The following is a 12,408-nucleotide window of genomic DNA, read 5'->3' on the forward strand; positions in this document are numbered from 1 at the left end:
TCCTGCAAGTCAACCTGATCAACTGTTTCAAAACAAACAAACTAATGGAAAGACTAACAAACAAAATAGAAGAAAAAGCCTGCAAAGCATATTGAGCAGAGAAACTATTTGATGTATTTTATAACGCATCAGGATAGACTCTCCTTTCTGAGAAACTCTGTGGCTATGATGAAGAGAACACTGTAGGATAAAGTCATGTAAGATGCAGTGATCTGTGCGGACAGAAAGCACTGAGACATGCATGCTTCATTTCCTTTTGCTCACCAGGGTCTACACTGCTGATATTTGAGACTTTGGGGTGAGGATACGAGGGATGATGTCACTCTTATGATCTGTCGCCCTTAACCAACCTTTTTTTTTTCTTTTAATGACCATGCTCACTGTATATTTTGCTTAGATCATCATCCTTGCACTCTGTATTAAATGTGCTATTAAAATGACATGTAGTGCAAATACATACTTAACACTCCTACGGAGTATTTGAGCATTTGTTTTCTGTTTGATATTTTTCACCTCCACAATTTGAACCACTGTCTTTATCAAACAGTACCAAAACTCCAGTGAGACATTCTAAAACTAGACTTTCTTCATTTGGTCAGTTACACCATTATCATCATCTGCTGTGGAGAGCCTATTCATAGACAAGTTTATTAGCAACCAGCAGTGTAATGCTTGCGTGCATTCACACAGGTAGCTGTTTAAAGTACAGAAAAGCATGCTTCTTAGGCAGTTAAACTAATCTTTAAACTCTTAGTGAGGCATCTAAGCTACATATTTAACACGGGTTGTGCGTGGGTGAGATTTGTGGTAACGTGCAGAATGCTCTCTGTCACCTGTAGTCCTCAGTGAGGCTGACGCTGGTGTCCTCTTTGCGGAGACGGGACAGAGCGGCTCCTCCCTCCAGCTGCAGACGCACCAGCCGACTGTCCTCCAGAACGCTCCTCATCAGCTCTTTATACTTGTTCAGGAGTACCTGTGCCTCCTATAGCATACACATACACACACTTGTACATTACATTCTCAGAGGCAGCACTTGTATTAGAAAAACAGTTTAGAACAAGAGGAGTCCTTCTGGACCTCGACATGCCTGTTCTTTCTCCAATAGGCGACAATTAAGCTTTATTTTGTCATTACGAACACTGACAACTTAATTTGATTTTTAATTGACCCGTTCTGCCTTTTCCAACCTGGAGGAGATGATTGGGCACATGGGAAGTGGATAATATTGCACAATTTGGGTAATAACTCCAGCAGTCCTCGGATTGAGATATGCATGTACTCTTTCACACAGGTGGGACTGTGTTTTTTGTATTGACAAAGAAAGGCTTTTCAGGCAGTAATACTTTCACACTGTACAACCCAGTAATTATGCTTTACCGCACCTCTACTCCAACTCCTCACTGTTACTATTTTTATGTTCATTTGTCATACAAGAATGCGTCTTTTCATATTAGACTCGCTATGCTTCTTTCATTCTCTGGTCCACATGACAGATCTCCTTCAGAGAAACCTCAGAATGGATGATTATTACCTCTTGACATGGTTCACAAAAAGAAAAGAATGTATATAGAATGTACATGATTACGATGTAACACACATGTAACTACGTCAACATTTTAGCAGGTTGTAAAGACGCCTAATGGAGCCTTGTTTGTGCTGCCTATAATTACTAATGTTCCAGTAAGCGAGTGTGTGGCAGGGAAGGAATGCTAAAGATGAGCAGTGAACATAGTGTGTTCCAGGCTTGCTTTAATTGCTTCATTGCACGCATGTGTGCTGAATCAGCGTTCTTGACAGAGATGTGCAAAAGTAAACATGGGGCCAAAAAAATTCAGAGACTATGTTGTTGAGTAAGTAAATAAAATATAAATAAGTAAGTAAAAAAATAATAATATATTTATCTAATATAATAATAATAATTAGGTTCTCTTTGGGAGTGACACGGTTGGACAGGATTAGGAATGAGTACATCAGAGGGACGGCTCATGTTGGACGTTTGGGGGACAGAGTTAGGGAGGCCAGATTAAGATGGTTTGGACATGTTCAGAGGAGGGAGAGTGAGTATATTGGTAGGAGAATGTTGGACATGGAGCTGCCAGGCAGGAGGCAAAGAGGAAGGCCAAAGAGGAGGTATATGGATGTAATAAATGAGGATATGAAGCTAGTGGGTGTAAGTGTTGAGGATGCAGAAGATCGGGATAAGTGGAGAGAGATGATTCGCTGTGGTGACCCCTGATGAGAAAAGCCGAAAGAAAAATATTTATCTAATTACATAAATAATACAAGTTTAAAATAAAATAAATAAACTAAAATAAAATAATATAAATAAATAAAAATAAAATAATATAAATAAATAAATAAATAGGGAAAATAAAAACTAAAATAAAATAATAGAAAGAAAGAAAGAAAGAAAGAAAGGCTGAATATTTATAATAAAGAATGGGAAGGTAAATAAATGGAACTATGAATAATAGGCACAAAAAGATCAAGAAAGAAAAGACTGAGACTCAATCCTTTCTAAAAGCCATTATCTGAAAAAGTAGAAGCAGGAGAGGTGCCTCTTTAAACATTTAGCATAACGCCAAAAAGAAATCCATCTCCTCATCATCCAGGCACTTTCAATCCATATACCCCACTAAATAAAGCCTGTTTTAGTGATTTCAAAGATGACCCATGATACACAACTCTCCAGGGTTTTATATCCTCTCCTCATTTCCATCTCCCCATGGACAAGGCACGTCCTTCACTGACCTAACCTGACAGCCAGGGGTCAACTGAGTTGCCTGGCACATTAACCCCGCTCTTCTAAACTGCACACACACATAACATTAGCAGTTAAAGATTCGTCTCAGTGTGCAGTTTAAAGAAAAGCAATATCAATACTATGGCAGAATATGGCAGTGTTTACCCTAGAAACATTAGCATTGCTCGTCAGCATTAGTTGTTTACCAGGATGTTATTTTGCTGATATGAAAAGAAAAAGAAAAGGAAAAAAAAAACAGCTCATGTTGCATACACAGGAACCGAAACAAGCGACCAAACATGTCTGCTCTGGAAATTCAATATAACCCCACAACATTTAACTCTGACCAGGAAAAGGTTGCATGCTTTAGTACTGCTGATTTAACTACAGTGCTGCTGAATACTCAAATCTGGTGAAAAGTCCTGGATTAACAGCAGCTCTGTCATTAGCTGTAATGTTTCTATAATAACAACTCGTTCACAGAGACTTGTAAGGTGGATGCCTCATATACGCTAAGTCTAATAATAAATGGACTATAAAAATGTGTTTTGACAAGAAAAAACACCTTGTTTTCGATTTAGTAAAGCTTTCTGTAAGGAGATATTCATATAACATTTATGACAGAAGTCTCCAGTGTCAGGTTTTCCACCAAACAGAGGAGTTTACGCTTTCCAGTATCTCAGTTACATGACATCAGCTTCGAGAGACAGGGAAAAAAAAGAGAGGCTGATGAGAGACTGAGTGTTTACAGCTGCTATGACACAAGTGATAACAAGAACTAACTTGTCTCCGGGAAGTTCCACAACATTAAATGTAACTGAACAGATAAAATCGTTGACAATCAAGTCACTGCGATCTTTGACAAACTGCTGTATTATAAAAAGAATTAAACGTGGTGATTAAGGAAAACAATCAGCTCCACTTAAAAAGCACAGAGCGGTTAATTCAACAGCTATCTATCCATCTGCCAAAGCAAAAAACCTGGAAGCAACACTGATGAAATGTTTTTCCCCCTCATCAAGGCCAGGAGGTTTGTAAGCTTGGCCGGATGAGCTGCAGAGCCTATTTAATGGCAGAGGAAACACTGTAGAGAACAAATGTATGCTAACAGGGTGTTAAAAACTGTCAATCTACCACCATGAAGAAAGAATTTGATGCAAACAAGCCTAGACAAGTAAAATAGCACTTTTCAGTAAGTACAGTACCTCGGCAGTAGGAGGCAGGACTGTAGACTCCAGGCTGCTGATGGTGTTTTGCAGAAGATTTATTGCGTCCTCACAATGACTGGTCAACTGCTCAACCCTCTGAAAGAAAGAAAGAAAGAGGTACCACGACCATTACTGAGTGACTGATTAAAACAAACCAGTGGTGCTGCCTTATTACTTCACTATCTTTCTTTTAAATATTTTGCCAATACACACACAGTCACATTAAAAGTGAAAAATCGAAAATGAAACGATTTGATCTTACAGTCCTGAAACAGATCCAGCTGTTGTGGGTGAAAGGAAAAGTGCCGTCAAACTCAGTGGGGAGTTGAGAAACCTCTATGTGCTTATGGAGAGACTTCAGAGATGTGAGCAACTCCACCTGCAGAACAAAAAAAGTCAAGAAGTTTGAACACTGCTTTGAATCTTTATGGTTGTGAGAATATTGTAAATATTTGCGAGCAGGTCAGCTGACTGTGTACTTGGCAGTCTGCTTTCTGACCAACAAAATTCTTAGAGCAAGGGCAAAGTACAAGAGAGCCAAGGCCAAGGCTCCAGACTAATACAGTGCATTTATAAACAACCAAGACAGGTGACTACTTTTTATTTTGGACTGTGATGCATTTTATGCATGCAGATTAAAATGGCCATCAGTTTTTGGTGTATATCTACATACATATTACTTAAGGAACAAATTATACTGAAGTGGCTTTTTGAAGACTTGGCATTTTTTTTCTTTACTATTTTCATTCATAATAATGCATTAACTGTGATTTAGTCTAATAGCTGAATGATAAATAAACATCTTGAATGTGAGTCACTTGCCTGAACTGCAGTAGGCTTCTCCACGCGTAAGGCCAGATCTCGGTCAGCCAACACGAGGACAGTGTGGATACAACCAGGCATGGCCTCCTGAGTACACAGAATAAAACCAAGCTAATGCAGAGGTACACACATCACAAACTAATGCTCAGCTCTTTCAAAATCAATCTGAAAATATTTTTCCACAGGCGGATTTACTTAGAGATTGCATAACAGCCATAAAAGCCTTCAAGAGTCTTAGAAACAATCAATAAAGTTCTGAATTTTATTGTCTAGAAAAGGCCACAGACTGTAAAAGAAAAATAAACCAACACTTTATAAAAATCAAATGCTGAGGGGTTTTGTGTAGTAAAGTACTCCTCACTTGTTTTCTTGTTCTTTTCCATGCCGTTTAAGGGAAAGACATGGGGATGTGTACTTTCCAAGAAATTACAAGAACATTGGGCACAAACAGACCTAAGAAATAAGGACCAGCCCAATCTCAAAAAACGAAAAGAAGAAGAAAACCTAAACTACACATAAACAACAGGAAATGAATAGCGGTTTTGAATATGTCGATGTGTGAGTTGTATGTAGTCCACAAGCCACCAAATGTTCATCTACAAGATATCACATTCCCCAGACAGAACATGAAGCTCTTAGATCTCATTTCAACATATTTGAGGTGCTCCATAGTCACTCAGGATCTTAGCCCTACTGTCCTGCCATTATTCAGTCAGGATCCAGTGGTGTTCTTACTCCAGACTGTCTAGCAACAATGACATTCCTGCCTGAAATGTGCCAGTGCCCTTCTCATTTCCTCCTCATGACATGGAATGCACAGGAGTCTGACTATTAAAAAATAAATCTTTTCTTTGCAGCGATCCAAGTGAACTTTTTAAAAAAGTGACCTAATTAGGCCACCTACGTTCCACCTGGACCTCATTATGTAAAAGTGTACTTGTGTTATTTTCAAGCAGAAATGCCTCACGGCACAAACTATACTGCTGGTCATAGGGCTATAAAGTAAACTGGCAATTTACTGTAAATGTATACAACTCTCATTCTCATTAAAAGAAAAAAAAAAGAAGCCTGGAATGTTCCTGTATGTTCCTGGAGGTGCTGGTGAGTTGTTTCTAAACTATATGACAACCTACCATCCATTTTTTGTGCGTCATTTTTAAAATGTATGAATTTTTCTCATTAACCATCAGATTCTATCGTTAGGCATGTGCTTCCTGCCATCTAGGGACCTGTGCCTTCTGACACATGGCCAGAACCATAAATCTGGGGTTTGGTCAGAGCAAACAGAATGTTAGGATCCGGTTGAAACACTAACACACCTATGCAAACAAGAACCTGTCTGAGCAGTCAGCTAGTTCTGGCTTAAAGCAGTGATGCATCAAACATCTGTCAGGCTAGCCCGGTATTGAACTTGGTGTTGGTGTTGTTCGCTGGGTTGGGCTCAACACTTCAACGATTCCAGGGTTCCTGCTTCCTATACTCTGGGCTGGGGTTAGTTTGAAGAACAGCTCAATGAAACCAAAGGTTCTTTTCCACTACGCTGGGTCTGGTTTGAACAACGGTTTAAAGATACCAGAGTTTCAGATTCTGTTCTATTGGACTGAGCTCAGCTTGAACAGTTCAGTGATATCAGGGATCTGGATCCCTTCTGCTGGGTTTTGGCTCGGCTTGATGGACAGCTGAATGACACCAGGGTTCCTGCTTCCTCTTCAGTAGACTTGGCTTGACTTGAACAAGAGCTCAAACAGGAACTTGAGGAATACAACAGTGTCCTTCAATCAGAGCCAAAATTCTCTTGTGGTTACTATGGCTACAAAACTATACTTAGTTCACACTTAATGCTATACACACATAAAACACATAAGATCTGTTGATTACAGAAAGTAAAGCTACATGTTTGACTATTTTGGAGATGTCTGAAGATGTTATCAAATGTTAGATACTGTATTACATCACACCTCCACTGTACCAAGCAACCGCTACCAATTTATAAGTGTGAATCAATAAACACATACCCACACGCTTACTACCAACCGCACAAAAGTAGGGTGACATGGATAGTACCTGACATTTCTAGCTTAGACTTGTCGGAGCTGGTCAAGTCATCAATGGAAGAAAGCATGACTAATTTCTACATAATCCACAGCTGCTACTTACTCAACAAATCTTGGAACACACTTGTGAATTTGATCCACTAAAACCCTTTCAATAAGCTCTATGAATAAACTTACAGCAGAATTAACTAAGCCTGAACTGTAACATGACTGATATATCCCATTAATACCTCATTTTCACACCTGCTTATTTCCCACAGGTGGAAATCTGCAAGCAATTATAATAACAGCTTTGACATATGATATTCCTGCGAGAGTCATGAGTACCTGGCAACAAATGTACCACAATCTAAAGTCTTGAAATGCCTATTCTTAAATGCCTCTCGTGTATCTAAGCGTTCCCACCTTATCAAACATAAAGACGGCCAGATGCATAGGCCTGTATAAACAAGACATAGGCCTGTATAAACAAGACAACGAGCCTCCGTCCACCGTAATCACACTGTGTGACACAGACGTTCCATTGCTCACCTGGCCACAGTTCAAACCCTACAGAATCAATCACTTGCAGAGTCGGCTCAAAGTGGCTTTAAAAGTGGAAAGTGCATAACACTGATATTGGGGTGAAGCCTCGGAGTTTCCTCCACTGAACCAGTCACTGGTTTGCTGTTGTAGCATTTCATTAGAATCAGACACACATGCTACCGGTGTACTTATGCTTAATAAGGACTTACTTACGTATAAAGCACCGTGGAGCATTTAATTAGTTATGTTTATATTGGTTGCTTCCATGCTCTGCTAGCTCATGCTGAGATTTTAATAGAGCACGGTCTCTTTGTAGTCTGTTTTGCTTTGTCTGCTAGCATTAATTGTGAAATATGATAGATAGATAGATAGATAGATAGATAGATAGATAGATAGATAGATAGATAGATAGATAGATAGATAGATAGATAGATAGATAGATAGATAGATAGATAGATAGATAGAGTACACATAATGAGATGGGACTCGTCAATTGGGATATAAATAAATAGCAGCTAGTTATTGCATTGAATAATATTGCCTATATGAGCAGTGTGATCTGACAAGCTTACACACCCATTATTTATGATTTCTAGTTAGGACTGACTTGGGCATTGGGCAGCTTTATACACAAGTAGAGCTTTAGCAATAATGCTCAGGCTCAGTCATGAGAAAACATGACTCGCAGTTTACAGATCTTTTCACATTTATTACAGCTACCATTGCTTATAAATCTACCACTGAAACTACACAGAAACAAATCATTATTACTACTTTAAACCACACAATTTTGTTGTTGTTGTTGAGGTTATGTGTAATGTAGAGCTAGCCAATCAGAGGTAGTTTATAAAGTGTGACATGTTCACAGAATTGTTACCACCATAAACATGACAGTTTAGAGACCACAAACAGGGCCAGGCTAAAGTCGAGGAGAATTCACTGACACATGCTTTAACAAGACACATCATTAAACAACCCCTAGAAATAATAATTTTTATGCCATCTTTTTTGCATATTGCATAGTGCATATTTTCATGGCATTGTGCTTTTCTGTGGCAATTCAGCAAGGTTTATAATTCATAATTAATGCCCTGGCTACATGGTCATCTCATAGCACATAATTTAACATTTAGAACTTTTCATCTACATGACTGGCTCTAACTGTGCCTCAGTCTTTAATTTTCAATGCTGAGAAAAGGAGCTTAAATAACAAGCTGTTTGTTTCGTAACATCAGTACTTCAGTGCTTTATTGCAAATGCCCAAATAGCAAGGATTTATGAGCCAAACACATTCAGACAGACTCACGGTGAGGCATTTCCTCCTGGAGGATAGTTACAGGCCAGCATTCTTACCTGTAGAACAGCGAAGGCTTTGAAGAGGGCAGGAACAGGTGAGCACCTGCGGGCGTCCACTAAAACAGTCAAACCCAACGCCTGCACTTCCTTCCTACAACACACACACACAAAATAGAGGGTTAAATAATTTTAAGCATGCATACGTCATTACACATATATGGAAACATGTTAATAGGCATGAAGAAGTATTGATCAAGTGTCAACAACAACAACAAAAAATACAACTAGGTACAACTTCTGCTCTGCTAATGGCTGGACAGAAATGTTGAAAAACATGAATGTGAAACATGAAATGAATGAGCTTCACTCAATGCTGAGCTTAAAAGATATGAATATTTGCATCTATAGCATATATAATATAATGTGTTTAACTATGAAAACAGCACAAGCGTAGAAAAAATAATTACTTCCATACAAGTAGATTAAGAGTTCTATCCATAGCGAGTATTGATTTCTTATTCATACTAATCACCAGCAATTCTCCAATATTAGTTATAAACACAAATGTATGAGTTCAAGCATTGACCTTGACATGGTACAGTGGCAAGATGCATGTTCAGAACCTGAACAGCTTTGTCAGAGGTAATACCTGAGAATGGTGTAGAAGTAGACCATGATGCGCACCAGCTCACTGCTGTTGCAGTGTGGGTTCAGCCAAGCGGTGTTTCTTGTTGTCACGGTTACAAGTGCATGGCCTGACTTGTCTCGTGTCCCTAGAGACAAATCAGCAATACAAAGATTTACCATCTATTTTTTATTTACCTATTAATGCTAAGCATAAGACAGATTAACGTTGTCTTGAATATTGCCAATAATTCGGTATATCTATATAATGTTCATTACACACCAGGTGGCAGAACCAGAAGTAGTGGAGAACTTATGGAGAAGGAACCATGATGCAATTGGAGCGAAGATTAAATTCATTTGTTTTATTAGCCTTATCCTTTAAAGAACAATCTACAATTCAAACCAAACAATCTTTCTATATTAATAACTGTCTAGAAATACACTTATGCCACTGAACATAACCATAAAAATACAGGGGAAACTTGCAGAATATTTGAAAAATCCTGATATACCTTAATTACAATACAAAGTATTAATACTGCAGTTGCTGTCATTAAAAAAGAAATGTATTAAAATTCTAAATTTTGTGTCAAAATCGTCTTGTGAAGCATGCGAAGGAATATGTATTGTATCGTGGTTTTTAGTGTATGGTCTCATGCCTGTTGTGTTAATAAATGGAAATATCTGAAAAAGCCTTACATATTACACTTCTGTCTATAGATTTGCCCACGAATAACCAATCTTAGTGTTGGGACATCCTATCAGTGTATGGATAAATGGCTCTGAATTGAACAGCATTGCTCGTGTTGTGTTAGATGCATGTGTTTATTTCACAACATATGCACAGTACCAGGCAGGCAGAGCACTCCAGAGCACAGGATGTCAGAGTTGATGTGATGAGCTTCAGTGAGAAGAGGCTGATTCCTAACAGCCTGACTGGATAACACAGGAGGAGGCGTCATTGGAGAGTCCTCCGTGTGAATTTTACCCACTGAAACGGGACACACTGACGGGTCCTCCGCACAAATGGAGTCTGCAAGATGGAATCTGGGTCAGTAGTGTTACCCGAGAGCCTGAGCTACAGCGTTCAAAAACAAACCCCTTACATGCATAAACACAGCTGAAAAGTGTGTCTTTTATAGGTGTAGCTAATAAACATGCACTCCAGCATCAGCGCACACACATAGCGGGAAACCGATCAAAACTATGAGTGGTAAAACATTCAAACATTAATTTCTATTATAAATTGGGCTATCACATGGTCACATGGTACCTTTTTAGCTCAGATACCTTCAAATCTTAACATTTTTAAATGAACATCCCATAATCCTGGATTGAAACATGCAAAGCTACTAAAACGCCAACCTCCTAACCAAACGGAAAGTGATCTCGACTGCATGGTCAAATTACCAACCAACACCACACATCTTCACATGCGCTGTGTTTCTGTTTACTTATCGGACCCAAGATCTTTAACAGTGTCCCAAAGATTGAAGATTCTGAGAACTGTAAAACAAAACAATGCAATTCCAGAACAAAAAAAAACCCACATGAAATATGGCCAGGGATGCTTCCAAACACAGCCTCAAGCTCATAAACCACAAGGACAGGGAAAACAAGCATAAATCTATTTGAGATGTAATCTGGCAGGGATTGCTGTATTTCAAAGCAGAATTAAAAGGTGTTACAGCAAAAGGTGAGGTTCTGAAGAGCGGATTCCACGGCGTAATGGAATGTTACAGATAAGACAGCAGGGAATTTAACAAATCTTTCACCCGTTCTCTCCTTGGCTCATTCTTTTTACTGTTAAAATAAATCAAACCAACAGCTCCCAGATTCAGATGGGAACTCGGAGACGTTAAGTGCTGCAGAGTGGAACAGGATGGAGTTTCACATTTCTGCCCCCTCCGTCTGGAGGGCAAGTCTGGCAAAACCCATGGGCCATTGCCCTGGTCTACCTTTTTTTCCCGCTCTCTCGTCCCTCCATCTCTTACTTTGCCTTCATTTATTCTCAGACACAGCGGGTTGGTCGCTTATTTGAACAGCTGCCTGATGAATTTGTTTAAAGGCCTGAGAAGTGTGCATGTGTTTGTTTGTGTCTGTTATATGGCTCACACAGACAGATTGATCATATACTTTCTCACTCTTCACTCCCTATCCATCCATGTGCATATGTGTTTAACCCAGTACTCACAATCCCATCTGTTTCGCTCATTAGCTTAGCTTTCCTTCACAGGTTGTATAGTCATTTGTATAGAAAGAAGGATAATTTAGACTTTTAAAATTTAGTATCTAAATGCTAATTCAAAGCCCCAGGTCTGAGACTTCCTGCTTATTCTTGCTTCTAGACAGAAATTCCCTAAGACTGTATTAAATATAATTACAAGAAAGCCATTTTTCCTAGAAATTTCCGGGTCTAAGCATAGATGAACATTCAGTGCTAAGCCAGGTTTAATGATCTTTTTATGAGATTTCAGAGGTCTTTGTAGATTACTGTCACACTGATCCCTCATAGTGACACACTGAATCCAATAAAATTGTGGCTGAATTATCTTTAGAGGAAAGATCCTCTAAAGGTAGCTTAACATTTACTGTTTTAAACTAATGTTGTCAATCGTTTTGATCCAGGCTTGTGCAAACAAAAAAAAAAACAGATTCAGATATTTATCATGAGTTAATGTCTTCAATCAATAATTAGCTTGTTAAAACTTACTTTGACTATATGTTCACTGAGGAGATAAATGTACACTTATTACAACTAACCGTGGAGTTTGTTCGAATCCATGAGGTTAAAAATGAAGTAACTCCCTTTCCCTTGGAAACTCCCTTTCCTAAGTCATACACAACATAAGATGAGCTTCATAACAGTGGTCTCTGAAATTTTTAATAAAACAATCTATAAACACCACCTGAAATCTGTCTGTGGCAGTCCTTGGGTAAATGCAGGTGGTGGTGAATATAGGTAGACATGGTAACTGACAGTGATGGACGAGTAAAGTGATTAAAATAAAGAGTTGAGTAATGGGTGAGAGTATGGATGTAATTATAGCAGTGATCCTACTTGAAGTAGAGAAACCCAAACACTGTCAAATGTATAAACCACCCACCTGGAGTGGCATCCATCACAGTTCCC

General features: G+C 38.8%; 1 protein-coding gene across 2 annotated transcripts in view; it reads right to left on the reverse strand.

Annotated features, from left to right (window-relative positions):
• Window positions 1-12,408, reverse strand: part of plekhg4 (pleckstrin homology domain containing, family G (with RhoGef domain) member 4) — a 59,640-nt gene that overhangs the window by 27,703 nt on the left and 19,529 nt on the right. For both annotated transcript variants that reach the window (XM_058381635.1, XM_058381634.1), the window contains exons 4-10: window positions 10,126-10,308; window positions 9,298-9,421; window positions 8,706-8,799; window positions 4,774-4,860; window positions 4,214-4,330; window positions 3,949-4,047; window positions 834-982 (exon numbers count right to left, since the gene is read on the reverse strand). In XM_058381635.1, the coding sequence (XP_058237618.1) occupies window positions 834-982; window positions 3,949-4,047; window positions 4,214-4,330; window positions 4,774-4,860; window positions 8,706-8,799; window positions 9,298-9,421; window positions 10,126-10,308 (853 nt within the window). The remainder of the gene's footprint in view (window positions 1-833; window positions 983-3,948; window positions 4,048-4,213; window positions 4,331-4,773; window positions 4,861-8,705; window positions 8,800-9,297; window positions 9,422-10,125; window positions 10,309-12,408) is intronic.

The sequence above is a fragment of the Hemibagrus wyckioides genome, linkage group LG27 (genome assembly GCF_019097595.1).
Source record: "Hemibagrus wyckioides isolate EC202008001 linkage group LG27, SWU_Hwy_1.0, whole genome shotgun sequence".
In the NCBI taxonomy this organism is placed as follows: domain Eukaryota; kingdom Metazoa; phylum Chordata; class Actinopteri; order Siluriformes; family Bagridae; genus Hemibagrus; species Hemibagrus wyckioides.